Genomic DNA, 18,533 nt, shown 5'->3' with positions numbered 1-18,533 from the left:
GGGGGGGGGGGGGGGGGGGGCTCTTTGGGCGGTCTAAAATCATACCTATTTTGAGGATTTTTTTTTTAAAGAAAATGAAAACATTTAGAGCAATTTGAGTTTGAGGGCTTTATTATCAATAGTTGCAAGATGATTTTGGAATTTTTTCAATGAAATTAATAACAAAATGGCGGCATGGCGTATATAAGTAACGAACGACCACGTTTTCAATCCGGTAGCGCAGTTTCCTCAGTCAATTTTTTTCCGATCGACTAGAAACTTATCAATTCAAGCTCCTGGCTAAATTTTTGAATTTCAATCCCAACAATTTTTTATATAAATTTTGTAACAATTTTTTGATAGAAAACTGAAATTTTTTTTTCAACATTAAATTGCGAACTCTAACCAGAAAAGATGTTTTCACCTCAATGCCGCCATTTTGTTCTTAACTTCAATAAAATAATTCTAAGATGTTCTTGAAACTATAAATAGCAAAACCTTCAATCTCAAATTGCTCCAAGTGTTTTCATTGACTTAGAAGAAAAAAAAAAAAAAAACTCCTGAAAATCGATATGATTTTAGACCACCCAAGCTGTATACCCCCCCCCCCCCCCCCCCCCCTTAAAGTGGAGTAAATTAAAACGCAGAGACTCCGGAATGTAGATGCTGCTGCAGCATGCATCCGCTTCTTTTTACCTGCCGCGTGCGTAGCAATGAAAGTTTTTTTTCCCCCCAAGGTCGTCTGAACGCCAGGACCTGTTACCGATATACGTATTAATTAATTTTGACGACACTTCCATCGTTCATACTTTCGAAAGAAATTTGTCCGTGTGCGTCTTTTTCTAAAACACTGTGTGCGCTCTTCCACGCTGTGTAAATATGTGCGTTTCGTGTGCGCGCCACTGTCCGTACAACACGTTGGCATTACAATACGTGATTATAATGGACAAGAACCTTTACCACACCTGAAGAAAGTTACCCGGTTCTTCTCATCGTCTCATAGACGTTTAATTTCGCACGTAGCTCGGTACTGTTTCGTTTAAGAAATTGTCTCTAATCGTCATATCATACATGTTATACTAGAAACTTTCACCGATTGTCAGAGATCATGCAGGATATAAGAAAACCTTTACCTGTAATATTATTTAACTAAATCAGTGTCTGTTACAGTTTTTTATTTTCTTTCTGCTTACATCATAAAATGAAGCGAGAATTCTTTGTCCGCGACTTTTTCACGCGGGAATCGGATTATTGAGAACGAGGTATCGGCGAACTAAGCTACCGGAAAACGCTGACTCAGAACGAGATAATGAATGAATATTAGTCGTCACATGAGTGCGATGATCCTCGCGTTTCACCGGATACTTAATGCCGCTGCGAGTTAACAGCACAAAGCTGGATGTAATTGGCATATTCTGCACATTTCATACCTTTTGCATCACTGTTTTAAATGTATTCGCAGTATCCTTGTGTACGTATCTATGTATGTAAGTTACACAAATACGGAACTACGGTGTGCTGGGCATTGCTTAAAGCAAGCAACGAGTTAACTTCAAGGATTAAGTTGCAGCTCGATTTGCCGTTATTATATATATCTAGTAAATTATCAATGTTAACAATACTTCGCAATATTAATACGTACGTAGATACCTACTAGCGAAAAATAATTATCCAAGGTTGTATTTTTACAGGAATATAAATCTGTGTTTATTTTTTGCAAATTTCTTTTCCTCGTTTTATTTTTCTCGAAAATCTCTTGAATAAATATAATGACAGACAAAAAGACCGTACAAACAGTCTTGAAATTACAATTAAGAGTTTAGTATATATATATATACTAATATACATAGCTTTGTGGCTATGTATAGTAGACTGTTTCAAAAAATACAACTCGAAAATATTGTTCAAAATGACGAAAAAAAGATGCTGTCCAAGTTTCAGCTCCTAATATCAATATTTAGAGGTGCATAATCGCGATATTCTATTTCCCATTTAAATAAGATGGGGAAATTTTTTTTTAAAGTTTAAAATATTATAATTCGTCAACGCATTAGCGTACCGATAAGACCAGAACGCATTTTCGTAAGAAATCGAACGCTCTACAAAAAAGGTCTCTTACCATCTTATGATAAGTCTATCTCTTTCAAAAGTTATTCAAGGTCCTTTTTCCGTCATTTCTAACAATATTTTGGACTTGAATTTTGAAAAAAAAAAAAAAATTCGATTTTTTTTATACAATCTAATGTATAGTATAACAATCGTCCGCGTGATCCAGCTCGTATCGCGTCAAATTGTTATTCGTTCTGTTTTCTTTTCGATTATTTTCATTCGTGTATAATATTCGTTTATCGTCGATGCATAGAAGTGTAGAGAAAAAAAGGAAGCTGCCCGGAGGGAAAGTCTTAGCATGGCTAGACGTGAAGATCGTCGATCTATCGATTCTATTTCGAAGGACCAGGATAATAGTAGACAACTGCTGGAGCCGGAAGCTGCCACTGAGCTGCGTGAAGTTCTATCAGCTGAAGCAGCGTTCTTCTCACAGCAGGCAGAACCGTTTGTTCGGCGAGAAAAGCGTCCCGAACACTTCCAAGGAGCTGCTGCAACTGGGCTGGAAGTTCCGTGTCCAAATCCTTACCGATACAAGTCAGGATAAAGAAGAGGCAGTCGGTCTGAGGGAAAGAAAGCAGAAGAAACATGCAACACCAACGGTCATGGTAGTCCAAAAACTGTATAAATTTTTGCGCAAAACAACGTTTGCATATTATTAAAATAAAGGTATTGTTGTTTCAAACATCTTATTGCGCTATTCTCCAAAAAAAAAATCGGTTATGTAACAGTCTAGAAGAACGCAGCGGTGGGATGCTTTTGTACAGACGTAAGTCAACGATATTAATGACACTATTAATTATTTCACTATAATGAGAAAAAAATCACTGACAAATGCCAAACACCGTCGGCGAGACTAGTTTCTACGAACCCGATCGTGTTGCATTTAAAACTCGAATGTACAATTTATACATGTACATATAATACACAAAATGATCATCCGCATAATGAATTACTCAACCGATGAAAAGATCCAGCTAGAAACGATCCATCATTTCATGCTCTGAGAGACGTATGTTTATTATAAGTCTATGCGATATTTGACTAGCGCGAATCCGGTGTGAGGTCACCTTGAAATATATTATGTATTGTTTTTTTAAAAGAGAAACATAAAGAAAGGTTACAGACACCGTGACCAGCTTTTGTGAGAGTAGAAACCTCATAATGCAGTCGACCTTTTGAATTAACTCTATATACTATGTCACGTTGGGTAAATTTCACCCCCAAACATTACACACGTTAACCTTAACTTTTCCGATGTTTTACAATATTTAAAGAACAAATTCTGGTTAGGAAAACTGAGAGAGTTTTTCTTACGATCCTTAAAAAAATACCTAGATGCTGCTTTTTTTTTTAATTTTTCGAATTCATTGTTGAACCAGGGGTGAATTTCACCCTCGTGAAAGTTATGCGATTCCACGTAACTGTCACCTATCAGGATTAATCGATGTTTCGTGGGTTAAATAACCGGTTGTTAAATTATTGTAAACATTCGGTACAATTTACTTATCAGATCTTTTCAATGAAATGTTAAATCAGAATTGCAGACGATGAATTTATACCTCAGCCAGGGAATTGACTATTGGCGGCTGGAGACAGTCTTGGCAACACTTCCACAGCAGAGTGAGAAGCACCCGTCCAGGAGGCACGCCTTCCTGCTGTGTCTTCAGCTGGAGCTGCCTGCGTTTAAGCTGAAACGACGAGGCAAGTAAGCAAGGATCAAAAATTGATAAAAGATTAGTAAACCGTTTGAAAAATTACTAGCGGTAAGCGTAATTTTATCCAATGATTGTGAACTCGAATGAAACAACATCCTTACGGATGCGACACAAATAATTGTTAGCAAGTCATCTATTAGAACAAGCTAAGACATTAAAAATTTTGAAAAAAGTTTTTATAATTGTATTGTATTTTGATATGCTTAAAATTTTGTGTTTTTCATCCGATTCTAATATTTTTCGACTCTATGACCAGATTGCCAAAACTTTTTTGTACAAACTTCGACGAATCTCACATAATAGTCTAGTTATAACGTGTAGAAATGTAATTGTTAACAAATAACTGTCGTACATCTATTTTTACTCTACACTCTGGAGATAAGTAACTACATTCATGCGATTTCTGGTAATCTGAACAAAAAAAAGGTATCGAAATCTAATAAGATTACATTCAAACTGCCTAAATTTTTCTCAATTTGTTGATACGTTGGCTAATTGTCTTATTTGAATTTGTCAAGATTCAAAGCTATCACACAATTACCATATTCGTGATCACCGTCATTTAGGCTAACGTAAACATTGTTAGATAAATTTTAAACATATCTGTCTTTTTTACTGGTTTTTTATCCAGACGGTACAAGACCCATTCATCCTTAAATGGCGAAAGATTCGATTGGACGGTACTTTGATGAAGTGGTTGATGTTGGAACGAATTCGCTCACCTGGCAGTACATTTCGTTGAGAAACGTCATGAAGGCCGAGTGATGATGAAAGGCCGAGACCTCCTGGAGGACCTTACCACGTTCTTGATACAATTGCTGACACGTGTTAAGGAGGGACTCCAAGAACGTTTCTTTCACTTCTTTCTGGAACGATAAAAGCTGTCATTAGTATTATTGCGGCGATTATGCACCGTTTGCTGATGCATCAACCGTATCACGCACATCAAACCTTGCGAAGGTCTTGTGTATGAGAGAAACAGAAAAAGAAGAAAAGAAAAAAAAGAAAATAGTGCAAGCGAACAACCGACACGTCACGTACATAATGTACGGACGATTTATTTCTACGTACCTCGATTATCGTGATGCAAAGCTTTGCTGCCGGCTCCGCGTACCGACGATTTTCAACGACTCTATCCAGAATGTGTCGTACCAGTTCCATGAGAGCCCGAGAGTTCAGGAGATTGGGATCTGCAAGAAGGATTTTACGACGTTAGCATAAATGACATCCGTCTTCAAGTTCGGGAAGTGGCTTATGGATCTTGTACAAGCGATATGAGGATGATTTTCGCTTCATTTCTACGGTGAAGGGAGGAAACTGCAGCTGAACAAAAGGGGCGGGGTTGAAATTCTGAATTTTGACAAGTTTCGAAAGCGAAAAATTTCGACTTTTTATTTTGTGGCGATATTTAATCAAATTTTAACGAGACATCAAAGTCTCGGATGGTCCAAAACCGAACGCTCAAAGTTTCGAAAGTGCGAAACTGAATTTAAAAATCTGAAACATCGAAATTTCAAATGATAGAAGATTTTTAGATCATTCGAAACTTTGATGTCTCGCAAAAGTTTGATTTCTTTACTTTCAAGTTTAGCCACTAAGAAATTGCAATCAAGCGCTTTCGGAACTTTTCAAATTCGGAAGTTCAACCCTACCGCGAACAATAGCGAATTGATCACGTCCGTGATAACAATGAAGACATTCCTGGTACACTGTGACCGTAAAATTAACCGCGCGGTGCAGTTGAACGCCCGTTTTTTCGCATGAGTCATAGAATCCGAACGTTGCGTGCAGCGATGAAATGAGTTTTACTCCGCACGAGTGCGTCGAGTGGTGGGAAATAAGGAAATTCTTATCCAAACCATAAGACGCCACAGAGCGTGAAGATCACTGACCGTCAATCGCTTTGACAAGGTTGTCCTGAACACCGATAGGAAATCGGCCGAGTTCCGAGGCGTCTGAGATCGTCAAAGCTTTCGCCGCCAAGGCGTCAGCAGAGTTCAAACTTTTCGAACGCTTCAAGCCGTACGTCGATACGAAGGACGAGGACTTTACCAGCTTTCCCGGCCTGCCGGAACTCGTGTTTTTCGAATCTGTCTGGTCCATGCTGAAGTGCACCCGACTCGAACTCTGCGAGGGCGGAAAAAACAACCGATAATCACAGTGTCTCGAAAAAACTTGGCTTAGCTTTTTTTCTGATCGGTAAAGAGGAAAGCTCCGTTTCACGGTGCCTCTTTTTGCACCCACCGCGTCTCATGCAGACTAATAAAAATATCGTCGTTTAAATCCTGCAGACTTTTCCAAAAGGCAAAGATTCACACTTTAACCCTTTGAGTTGCACATTGTTGTGCTGAGTCAGCTTTTATAAAAAAATAGTATTCTATGGTTTTTGGGATTGTTGATTGTAATTCTGAGATCAGATTTCAAAAATTCAAAATGGCGGATCCAATCTGGTGATCGAAAATTTGAAATTTGATCGAATCCGGTCAAAAAACTCTATGCAGTGGTTTTCGGAGTCGCTGATTGGATTCGCCATGCTGATTTTTCAAAATCTGATTTCTCCTGGACCAAGTTTTTTCTTCGGATTCGATCGAATTTGAAATTTTCGTCTGCCATATTGGATACACTATCATGTATTTTTAAAATCTGATATCAGATTCGTAATCAGCAGCTGCAAAAACTTGTAATTTATGCAAAACATGTATACGTGTAGAGGACTAACTTTCTCGTAAATGAATTATTCCTTCAATTCCCACGATTTTTCTCAATGGATTTGTTTCCAACAATAACAACTTACATTGTATCGCAAAAATTACTCTCGAGTATTAAAAACCTGTTAGTAAACCATCCATAAATAGGAAAAAACCCGTAAAGAAATATGTTTTCAAAGTTCTCTAAATATACAATCAACGGATACAAAATAGGTGGTAAGAATACTCGACTCACAATAACTCAAAAGGTTAGGAAAATTTTTGAAAACGGAAATAAGGTGGCCGTGGCTTACTCACTTGGTAAATAACAGGCTTACGAGAGAGAAAGAAGCGCGATAGGTAATGAAAAGAAACTGAAAGTCAAGTTCGCGTTGACTGACATACGTGCGTGATGTTACCACTGGAGGCAGAGGTATTGAGAGCATGTGGCTGACGAAGCATGGTTCCTGCCACCCCGACGTGATAACCACCCTGAGGATGGTGATGAAGGTGTTGATGGTGCTGATGAGGATGAAAGGAAGAAGGGTGCTGATGCTGCTGGAGCTGCTGTTGCTGATGGGCGTAGAGATACCGGTGGATGTTCCCGCTCGATTTACTGTGCTGAAGGTTGTACAGCGAATGGGGTCGTTCTGCGTTCGTGCCGTGACTTCTGCGAACAAATTATACAGCGAGAGATAGAAGGATCCCAATCGTGTCCTCTGCTCCGAGGTACGTCTGTTTACCCTCGTTTCGTCTCTTTCCTTTTCCTTCTTCTTTTTTTAATCATTTACAAGCCTGCGATTAGCGTAGATACATGAATTAGGAAGGTCACGACATGCCGGCTTTTGGTCTCGGAGGAAACGGGATTTGGATATTGGACATCTTGGTGTGAGTGCAATGGGACTGTGTCGAGTTCGAATCGAATTCATTCCAAGCGGTTAGAAGCAATTATGACGTCGGCGGTAACCCACCTGTTCGACGAATCATATATCGACATACAAGTTTGCCTGGTTCTCCCGGTACGTGTATAAGTGTATGTACCGTAATTTTTCACTACATGTTGAGTCATCTGTTACCGTTTATTTTTCACCCCTGTAAACGATCTTTTTGTTTTGGACGGTTGTGGAGGACATCGATCATCTGACACTGATATTATTAATACAGCATTTTGAGCATTAGAAAGTTATACGTGAATTTTTTATTAACGTGCAGGACACATTAAGCGTTGTTATCCGAATTAGGCTTAACTTGTAGGCGTACGTAAGATAGGTCAGAAAAACAGGAAAAGATCAATTATTGCGGTTTATTATAATATGCATCACGATTCGTCACACTATTTCATTTATTCTTCACAATCAATTAATTTGCGTTAATAATTATTGTATATATGTATATCGACGATTACAGGTATTAGGTGCATGTTAGGCTATGTTTCGTAATTTATGCAAGAACAACGGCAACGTCGTTCGAAAAAAAACAAATAACAATAGTCGCAGAACAAACACACGAAAACAAGGCGTCTAGGATTAGTGTATATTTACTTGGAAGGATGTGTGTGATCGTTTTGCTTCATTGTAAACTCCTTGGCGTGAGGATTCAAGTGTGGATTAATGGTGTTACTTGTCGTTCCGTCCGCTCTGACACCTGGCAACAGAAATTTTTCGACTTTACCAACCATTCGCAGGCTAAAAACAGCTGTATTTTATTATCGTGACTGACAATTCTGCGTATGTTGCAAGTTCTAACAGCTGAGTCACCGTTATCTTCATCATATATACTATATATATATATAGTATTTAAATATTTTCTGAAGCAACTGTAAAGTTGAAAATATAACTAACGTAACAGAGAATCGAATTTTCACCCGAAAATATTTGAATAACTTGGAAAAATGTTTGCAGGAAAAAATAGGTAAATGTTTACAAACCTGGAGGGCGATATATTTGAATCGATGGTTTCGTCTTCGGGGTGGCTATGCTACTGTTCCGTTTTTGCAGAACGGCATCCCTCATCTGAAAAGATGTTGAAGTTTTATGTCGAGAAGGAGGAGGTGGCAGGTAAATTATACTGATTTTATAACGGAGGTCGAAAAAAATGTTAGGATCGTATTAAAGTCTCAAACACTCAAACTATAAAAACTTTGATCGTACCTACGTTTACTTCACGTTCTTCAGAGATTAGGTGATTCAGACTGAATTAGTACAATGCCTCAAATATACGTGTATAATATTTATTATCAGCGGCAAAATGATTACAGCACTAAAGAGGCGTGCTTCTTACATCCTTCACACGTATACATTTTCACGGATCATACAATTAGTAATAATTCAACACATCTAAGAGCTTGGTGATTTGTTATTGCAATGGATCCGGCACCCTGGAGCTGAGCAGCAGTCGTTAATGAAGCAGCAAATGAAAAAAAGGAAACACCTATTATATTTTATCAGACTGCAATAATTATTCGGCAAATCGAGAATAATGACAATAGGTGCAGGTAAAGGTGTCGTTAAACATGAGGATGAAGTTAGTAACTTTACTGTGACGAGGAATGTTTATTAAAAATCGCCAATTCGCACCTTTGTGAATTTCCGAAATTTAGTCAATTATTACAAGCAAAATATTATACACTCATTCTGAAAAGCCAACTATTTTAAAGTCAATCTAAAATTGTTCAACAATGATTACTTTTTTTTCGTTTCTTATGTATCGTTACGTTAACGTTACTAACTTCAGCCTCGTCACTAAACAAAAATTAAATCTTCGATTATCTGTAATTCAAATACAGTACAGTACGAGACCGGTTCGCCTCCAATAACTCCGAAACGCCATTAGCCGTTAGTCACTAACGCATGCATGCACAAGTATAAAGGCGTCAACTTATACAGCCTCAGATTTAGCATTGCTCATATTTTTCGAACAGTTCAAATACCGCGGCGCGCATTGTCTCTTGAACAATTTTACAGCGACGTCTAATCCTTCCGCACACGTATTATCATATTCAAATTATTCTCTCAGATCCCGAACCGCGTGGTCACACGCACCGATATATTTTCTTGGTAACAGTTCCAACGCTTTTTCTGTTCCAATTCCTTTTTTCAAATTCGAAAAATCCCGTTCGATCATAACCCCGAGTTTACACAGACATATGTTTAAACTCACGGTGATAACTGGTGAACAATCATTGTTAAGAAAAAAAAAGTGAACGATGGTCGCTGGTACACGTCTGACAGTTGAAATAAGCAGGGTCTAAAAGTGCAGAGAGCAGTTTATCCGTAGGAGAAGTTAACGCTCGGAAACTCAGCGGTGAAATGACGATAGTTTGAAATTTAAAATTTGGTCGAGGCAGGCGTGTGTCAGACACCAAAGAAGTTTTTCAACCTTTTTCAACCTAATTGCAGCTTATCGATGATTATTTAATTTACTTATATTATGCAAGAAGCGTACCACTTTCGAAGCGTGTTATTTCACCGTATAATACACAGAAGCTTATACTCTACTCTGGTGACTAGGAACTAATAATAGCAAGCGCAACCGTGAGTAAGAATATACATGTATATATCCACCATTTAAACGAAGACTGAAATACCCAGCGCGCTGCCTCCATACGAGAGATTCTTTTTAAACCACGGCGACAGCAGCAGCAGCATCAGCGCAGCGCATTTGCGCCGCGAATTTCATTGTACACGACGATATACGTATATAAAGAATATGATAATATCGTTATCGAATCGATATTGTGACACGCGCGTTCGGCGGTAACATTAATAACAACAACAACAATAACAATAAAAATAAATATATTGACTACATTTAATTTCATCATATTTTTCATCATTATTATTGTTATCATTTATTTACCAGTATGTTACTTGAGGTACCATTGTCTTGCGATACAACAATCGCTTGTCAAATATTTTATCTACTTACGTAACACAACCCGGTGATCTTACCGATATAATTATACTTGTACGATACATATTTGTAGTTATATGCACGTATGTATGTACGAACGAAAGGTGTGCCGATATGGTTTTAACAAATGCGAATAAAATTTTAACCCCGCTTGCACAAGTGCGGAGCAACGTATTAATTATTAATGATCGGTATAAGTTTTTAGTTTTTTCCATCGGCATCGGTAAAACGAATTCGTGTATACATAATTTATACTTGCAGGCTTTTTCGGATAACGATGATCGTGATATTGTTGCTGTTTGTTCAATCGGCGCGACTCGCGATCCGCCGGCGCGCTTACAATATCGCTAATAATAGATACGCGTGCAGACGTAATTTATAAATCTGAAAAATCTTCAACCCAGCAGCGACACTATCTACTTCCGGTTCGTCACTTCCGATTCCCGATACTCTGTTTATACACAGCAATGACGCAAACGATATTAATTCATAATAAGATTAAACATTTAATATATTATAACAGAAAAAATCGTGCAGCGTTAGATTCATTCTGTTAATTATACCTACGCTAATTTGTAGGGTAATACAATATTAGCGACACATTTTACCGTATAAAGTGTGATATTTCTCAATGTACCATAAAACGAGTCAGATTATTCCATACGAGAAAAATCGAAACTACCACCCACCTTGATCATCTGCAGGTATAATCAACGTGCGTCGCTCCGTCTACGACTCCATAAATCCCTCCGTTTTAGGTATTTAACAATACAACGTTAAAATGTAGTGTACAAACTCTCTGTACTCCACGCGCGTGACGAGGAGTCCTAGATATCCAACAAAGCTAAACTAATCGCGGTATGGCTCCCGGAATTATTCGAAGGTGTGTATATAATATGATCATGCGAGCTTTGTAGGTACGCGCGAAACTCGCGAGGGACAGACGTACTTCCTAATAAGAATATAATTATACAACGGCATAAATATAATAAGGTACATGAAAAATTGTAATCCGTACGACACGATATTCTTCTTTATACATGTATATTATTATTATTCTTATTATTATTTACACAAGGTGATTATCAATCGGGTACGTATGAGAGAGTCGGAGGATGTGTTTCCTTTGATCGAAATATCTATTAACTGAAATATCTAAACAAAGTACAATATACTTATCCCCCCCCCCCCCCCTACCTATTTCAGATCCAATGATTGGTTATGGAGAAGAGGCGCGGGCGGCATTTCGCTCGTGCCATATAAACGTTGCACACAAGCCATGCCATTATATCAAGCTCTGTAGTCATGTCGCCGATCCTTCGCTCCATGTAAGCGATAGTACGTTTCAAGGTTCGACAGCTCGTTTCACAGCCAGGTATACGCCTGTACAAGACTGTCATAATCCGATCACAGCTGTTGCGAGGCAGGCGAGACGTGCGGATCAGACGGCTCAGCTCTGACTCCCACGCATCTTTTTGATACGTTAATGCACGTTTTAGCGCAATGTAGAATGTTGCGATCACCTAAATCGGGACGGCAGTTCGAGACTTGAAATTGCGTCTTATCGCTCCGCAGAAAACCGTTGAGATGGTTGTATTTTTTCATTGACAGTGTTTTTTTTTTTTTTTTTTTTTTTATCCAAAGTAGCGTAACGCAACAAAGCGAGACGATGACAGCTTGACGAGAGCTGTTCGACGTGATTTGCGACGGTTGTTTAAAACCGTCGGCAAATTATTCGCTTCGTACTTATTTTGAATCGAGGTATATCGCAGGCTTAGCGCGCCACGCACGTTGGACAACGCATACTCGGAGGAGTCATGAACGCATACGTTTTTAAGATTCTCCATCTACCACGTATCTATGTAACTTGCTACTTTGTCAGTTTGTTGTGCTGCAGTAGGCAGACAGGCCTGTTATATGAGAGCGCTGCAATATACCTACGTTATGATGCAGCTTGGACTAAAGTTGATTTGCGCAATCCTGTCGTACACCTGTGTAATGTAAGTGAGTTTTTCCTAGTGAAACCGTGTGCGTATTTTACAGCGAATTTAATACACGTATATACCTATGAATATCTCATAATCTTACGCTGCACGCACGTCGTGTGAAGAACCTGTTTTTTTTTTTTTTTTTTGTTTTAAAGAATCTGATGAAATATCATCACGCGAGCCGTCGCATGGATTATAATGCGCTTTGATTGTAATTGCCCGATTGTCAATTTGCATGGCTCCGCGTTGTACAATCACTTGTTTCTTTCTCTATTTATCAGCTCATTAATTCGGGATTCGGGTTATTGCATCATCTCGTAATACTTATAATTACGATATTTTACAATCTAACTCCGTAATAATTGAACCCAAACCAATTCCTTATTCAAATAGTCGAACGCTTCGAGAAATCTCGATAGTATCGACTTACGCTATCGACCCTTGTCAAATGCATAATGTAAAATGCGCCATCTTACGAATTACGTCATAACTAAAAATTGATCTATCAAGTGAGTATCGCGATCTTGCGACAGGCAGCGTGTAACCTAAAAATTCATGGCGGCAGCGGAGATTCTTGATGAAAGAAATATTCAAGGTAATATGAAGGTGTAAATGAAACCCAGTTTGAAAAATAAACTTTTTGGGTTTGTACAGACTTGCATTATTGCTTTTTCACGCTATTCGCCGACGCAGGCAATCACAAACGTTCGATGAAGTTCGATCAGTTTGAAAATTGGCGCGCTAACCGGTTCCGAGATGGGAAAATGGCTGACAGGTGTAAAAATCGCGCGCGTCGGCATCCGGGGTACCGAACCGTGCGCGAACACGAAGCACGACACGACTTCAGGGATACCTAGTAACTGGTTAACACGCAGCAACGGCAGCGGCTAAAGTTAAACATACTTTGAACCCAATGTCTCGTGTCTCTAGATGAAGCCCTCGCTAGTATAGCGTGTTTGATAAACAACAGAAGGAAATGTCGGATAACACCGAGATTTTTGAGGATCGGAAAAGTGAAATGCTCGAGGACGAGGAGATGCCGACGTTTATAAGCGTTTCGAGCAAAGACATTAGCCTGCCGTATACAGCCGGGGAAAACATCCAGCAACTCCTGCCGCTTGATAACTCTGTGAACCCCTTGCGAGGCACCGACGAGCCGCCGGACGATTACGAGGGCCAGAGCCGTAGCCACACCACCGAGGAACGGGCTGACGAGGGTAAAGATGATAACGAGGAGGGCAGCGTTTGCATAGTCTCTTCCGGAGAGGAAGCCGACGACGTTGATCGCTTCTCCAGGTCCTACGACGAGGATATAGACGAGGAGGACGACGAGGAGGAGGAAGATGATGATGATGATGATGATGATGATGAGGACGACGATGATGATAACGACGAAGACGACGACGACGACGAGGAGGAAATTCATGGTGAAATCTGTCAGATTTCTTACATTCCTGAATACGGTGTATATCTTTTTTTCTTTTTTTCCTGTTATCATATCCTATTTGTTCAACATCGCTCTGCAGACTGTTATTGTCAAGTCATCAATTCCAGCTCGAGCGATTCACAATTTTCCTTTCCTTACCCAAAGTTCTAATCTCAAAGATCTTTCTTTTTCCACCAAGTACACAGAACTTGTCACTTCAATGTTGGTTCTGCTTTAGACATAGGTGTTATTCATCCAAGGGATGAAGAGGTCGAAGTCGCAGATGACATGTTGGGTGATTTTTCGGAAGAGGAAATTGAGAGAGAAGATGTTATGTCTGATGACATGGCATTGAGATCCGATAAATCAAAGGTGATTAATCAACAACAGAGAAGTCAGTCCCTGCAAAATCTGTCCGAATATCGTCCGTTGCGCAAATCCTCCGTCTCAAGTGTAAACAAGTACAGTCGCGTACAGAGCAAAGTGAAACGTTATATTCAGGACTTAAAAGATATGAATAGGAGGTCAGCTGAGAGGCGCATGGCCATGGAAGAATCGAGAAGACGTTCAGATTTTAGCGGAAAAGGTAGTTAAATTTTATTTGGTCTTTGACCCGGCATGTACATAGTTTTGTTGTATTGTTGTTCTTACAGCCTGCCAAGATGAAGAGGTGAATAAATATAATCAGAAAACAAGAGGTCGAAAAAGTATCAAGGGCTATGCTGAACATGTGTTGAAAGACTTGGAAATAAGAGAACAGCTTAATCAGGAGGAGGGGATTGCTTCAACAAATGAAGATGTAAATAGCTGCGTAATACGAGAGGATGAAAATGATTCGCAAGCGAAAGTTAATGCAAAGAATGTAAATCGCGAGCATCGACAAAAGGACACAACAATAAATGAAATGAATGTGGAGAACGACATTGCCAAGGTGAAAAAACCGAACATGAATGGCGAACTGTTGAGTGATCATTTGAAAAATATTAGGGTACCGAAACAAATAACAGTGAACTACGCTTTGAACGGTCAGACACAAGGACAGAATATTATGGATGTTCGATCGATCGGCTACGATGAATACATGAGAGGTAGCTCAAACTCTAGCATGGATAAAAACTTGGTAAATGTAGAATCTAATGAGAAAACTCCCTGCAATGAAGTAACGGAATACAAGAAAATGCAAATTACAAATGTTCATAGCGAGGCCCCGTCCTCCGAGATAGTAATTAAGAATGTTCAAAGTGTAAAGGAAACTCCAATGGAGGTAGTCGAGCATCAAGAGGACATTGAGACGGTAGTAGCTGTTAAAACTGATGAGAAAAATAATGCCGAAACACTAGCACAGTTAGCATTAGTTGTAACTCAGTTAAATCAAAAAACAACCCAGTGCAAGGAGATAAGAGAAGCATATGAGAAGACACTGTCGGAAAATTTTGAGCTTAAACAAGAATTAGAGGAATTGAAAAAAACAATATCCAAATTATCTGTCAACCAAAAATCGACTCCCCAACTGGTTGCCGTCGCAATACAAACTGACCCACCTCCAAATTCCCAGAAAATTGAAATTAATCCACCTACTAATGCCTGTACCAATCCAAAACTTTCCACTAGCAGTATGGGCTCTGCTGTTAGCTGCAACACGCAATGGACTGAAAGCCCTGGGAGTTTTCCAGCTTCCAACGGATCCATCAGACCGCTACCCAATCTGACACCACTTTCAAACGCTGAAGACAGCTTCATAGGAGCATCTGAAACCCCTCCTCGTCCACCTCATCAGCCTTCACATGCATTCCAAACTTCTTCAAAGATAATTAGGATGCTATCAAACATAACACGACGAAAGTCAAAAACTGATGATAATGTAATTGGGAATTCAAATATGGCGAATACCTTTGGAACGGGCTTCAGTAGTCCTGGAGTTTCTAGCTTAAATACACCGATCAATCATCGGGGTTCAAACAAGAGAAAAGCTACAGAAATGCCCGAGAATGCAAACTTTCTTCAACCTCCAAAGATCCCGCACAGAGCTGATGGCTCTAACAGATTACACAGAAGGACAAAGACCGAATTTAAGTATCCAGGAGATTATGTAAAGACTAACTCTCAACCCTTTGTGCCTCAATCAAATGACACTAATAGACCTTTGGAGAACTTGGAAGATCCACCGAAAGAAAATGATGCTGTTGAAGATCTGGATTCCGGTGTGAAATGCTTTACATATCGTGAGGATGAAAATAGTTTGGAAACAAGCTTTCTTATCCAAGCTGAGGACGAGACAAAAAGTCAAGATGGCAAAGATGGTGAACGAGCTGCACCTGTTGTCCGTGAGTGCGGACCTTATTTACTCGGAAATGTAGAAGTTCGGATGACGGAAATAAATGGAACCATCAACATCTGGGGCAAAGAGGTCAGTGTTTTACAATATTTATTTATACATAGCTGGTTTGAATGTAATCCTATAACAAAACTGTAACCAATCGTGTATCTATATTTTGAGCTCTATTCTCTTGATATCAGGTTAGTCAAGAAACAAACACTGAAGATGAAACAGAAGAAGTCACTGATGAGATGGATGAAGCAAACGAGAGAGGATCTTGTGGGTGCTGGCAAAAGACACCAAACACACGGAATTTAACTGTTGATCCTCTTTCCTGCTCGACGAATAAAAAGGCAAAAATTCCACCATTGAGGCTTAGTGAATCTGGTCACCTGAAGAACTATAGTTCTTTCTTACCAACTATAGCTAAGGAGTCGACATCTGCTACAGATAACTTCAGAGAATGTCAAAACTCTAAGTATTCGATGAATTTTGAGAGAGATGATAATTGTCGGAAGTACGAGGCGCACAGTAATTCTCGAAATGTTAATCAATTGAAGAGATCCTCAAACTTTGCAGAAGACGAAAATACGAGAAATTTCGCAAAGAACTATTTTAGCTGTAATTGCGAACACGAACACTGTGATTATTCTCCACGTCACAGAGTTTCGAGACATTGTCATGGTGATCACGATTGTGCGTCCATCATTTCAAATTTAAGGGAAACGGGGAGATGTTCAAGATTGCAAAACACTAAAGATAACGATCAATCAAAGACTGAAGTGAACTTAAGTAGGAATCATTTGTTGCACTTTACTTCCAACTTGACGGACGAAAATGTAACTTGTTCTCACAGTATGAGGAAAAATACCACAATGGAAGATGACGACGATGATGTATTTAAGAAACCGTCTACTTCAAATGCAAGAGTAATTGAGAGCTGTTGTAGAAGTGTGGGTTGCAGATCGCGAAGTGGTTCGTTTAGTAATCTATCCACCGATCCCTTACTGTCGCACCATCCACACGAACCTTCCGAGGTTAGTATATCCTGGATAATCTTACGAAAAAATGAAACTCGCCATGTTATTTTTATAAAGTAAATCTGTGAGACAACGGTACACTTCTTGCAGGTAAGACGTCGACGCTCAAGTGGAAAACGAGTACGTGGTATTCTCATGGACTTTTTGAGAGGCTGTGGAGACTGTCATGCTAAGAACATTTCTGACAACAAAGTTTCACCTAGTACCGTGCCCGAAATTCGTGTCAGATCTAGTACCCCTCCTCCTAGTCTGTTAAATCAATGTCGACAACAGACAACTCATTACGGATCAACAAATACTAGGTGTGTTATAAATTGATAGAAAAGGTGAAATTTCAAAGTCTTACGTTTTCGAACCTGATGTTACAACAACGTGTTTCATAAACTGTGTTAGTTTGAGGATAGTCTTAGTGACTATTGACCCAGCATGTTTGTAGCAGCAAAATATAAGGTAATTAATTAAAATATGCATTGCACAGGTGCAATCATACGGAATGCTGCGTTTCATGTGCCCGAAAACTAGAAATGGCTGCAGAAATAGAAGCCCAGCTGGAAATTTTTGGAGCAGAAATGGAAAGGCTACGCTCTCGATCGCAAGCAGTTCTTGGAATGTTGAACACGTTACACTCCGCAGATACAACAAACTGAACAGCCAAGCTATGAAGATCTGAATTGTGCTTTTCTCACCCGTTAAAAGTAGCTATCATTAGGTTTAATATCGTTGTTCACGTGTTATTGAGTAACTCAGTTTATCAATGTAGATTTTATTTGTGGTGTGCAAATGAATTGCAGTGTCTTTGAAATGTTTCGTGTCGTAAAGCAATATTGTTCGTACATTTTGCTGAAAAACATATAAAGAGAAAGACTTCGAATATTTCATTGATGGTTCATTACATTTGTTCCAGAAATTACTTTGCTTTACCGTACTATCAACTGTTATACTGATGATTAGTTTTTTTAATAATTTTTCTTTATTTCTATTGACTCTATTACTTTTCATTATTTTAATTCTTAGTTTCAGTGACGAACTATGGGGGGGGGGGGGGCAAACATTCCATGAATAAAAAACAGTGGATACGAAAAAAAAAATGCATATAATAAAGTTGAAGAGAACGGCGTTGATACTGAATTTCGTCGTTTTCAAAATAAACCTTGGTTGCGTATGAAAAAAAATATCCTACATATGTTAACTATTTATTTTCCAAGGAAGCAAATAATATGAAGTAAGATTTGGTTGACGAACGATGTTTTTAAAAATGGGAGCAAATCAATGTTGAAAATTTGAAAATTAATTCCTCCAAATTATAATCCAGACTACGAAATACATGATAGTTTTATTAAATGGAGTACATACGCATGCA

The 18,533-nt window shown here is 39.0% G+C and overlaps 2 protein-coding genes across 7 annotated transcripts; one reads left to right on the top strand and one right to left on the bottom strand.

Moving 5' to 3' along the window:
* Window positions 1–1,685: 1,685 nt before the first annotated feature.
* On the bottom strand, window positions 1,686–11,439 carry LOC124297523 (uncharacterized). 5 transcript variants are annotated; one of them, XM_046748655.1, is made up of 9 exons: window positions 11,092–11,439; window positions 8,418–8,502; window positions 8,032–8,134; window positions 6,896–7,160; window positions 5,696–5,930; window positions 4,875–4,993; window positions 4,526–4,669; window positions 3,648–3,776; window positions 1,686–2,648 (listed from the first exon to the last, which is right to left on the bottom strand). In XM_046748655.1, exons 1-9 carry the CDS (start codon window positions 11,098–11,100, stop codon window positions 2,421–2,423), a joined length of 1,317 nt encoding a protein of 438 aa, XP_046604611.1. In that variant the 5' UTR covers window positions 11,101–11,439; the 3' UTR covers window positions 1,686–2,420. The 5 variants fall into 5 exon arrangements, with proteins under 5 accessions (XP_046604611.1, XP_046604612.1, XP_046604613.1 ...); XM_046748656.1 differs by lacking the exon at window positions 11,092–11,439 and adding an exon at window positions 10,054–10,204; XM_046748657.1 differs by lacking the exon at window positions 11,092–11,439 and adding an exon at window positions 9,935–10,037.
* A 1,223-nt stretch (window positions 11,440–12,662) lies between these two features.
* Window positions 12,663–18,301, top strand: LOC124297514 (uncharacterized). Of its 2 annotated transcripts, none has more exons than XM_046748629.1 (6): window positions 12,663–13,817; window positions 14,055–14,402; window positions 14,470–16,223; window positions 16,334–17,170; window positions 17,264–17,475; window positions 17,652–18,301. In XM_046748629.1, exons 1-6 carry the CDS (start codon window positions 13,367–13,369, stop codon window positions 17,818–17,820), a joined length of 3,771 nt encoding a protein of 1,256 aa, XP_046604585.1. In that variant the 5' UTR covers window positions 12,663–13,366; the 3' UTR covers window positions 17,821–18,301. The 2 variants fall into 2 exon arrangements, with proteins under 2 accessions (XP_046604585.1, XP_046604584.1); XM_046748628.1 differs by having other exon boundaries at window positions 12,663–13,853.
* The last annotated feature ends 232 nt before the right edge of the window (window positions 18,302–18,533 follow it).

Source organism: Neodiprion virginianus, chromosome 2 (genome assembly GCF_021901495.1).
Source record: "Neodiprion virginianus isolate iyNeoVirg1 chromosome 2, iyNeoVirg1.1, whole genome shotgun sequence".
NCBI lineage: Eukaryota > Metazoa > Arthropoda > Insecta > Hymenoptera > Diprionidae > Neodiprion > Neodiprion virginianus.
Note: the sequence above shows the minus strand (reverse complement) of the source record. Positions and strands in the feature narration are given on the sequence as shown.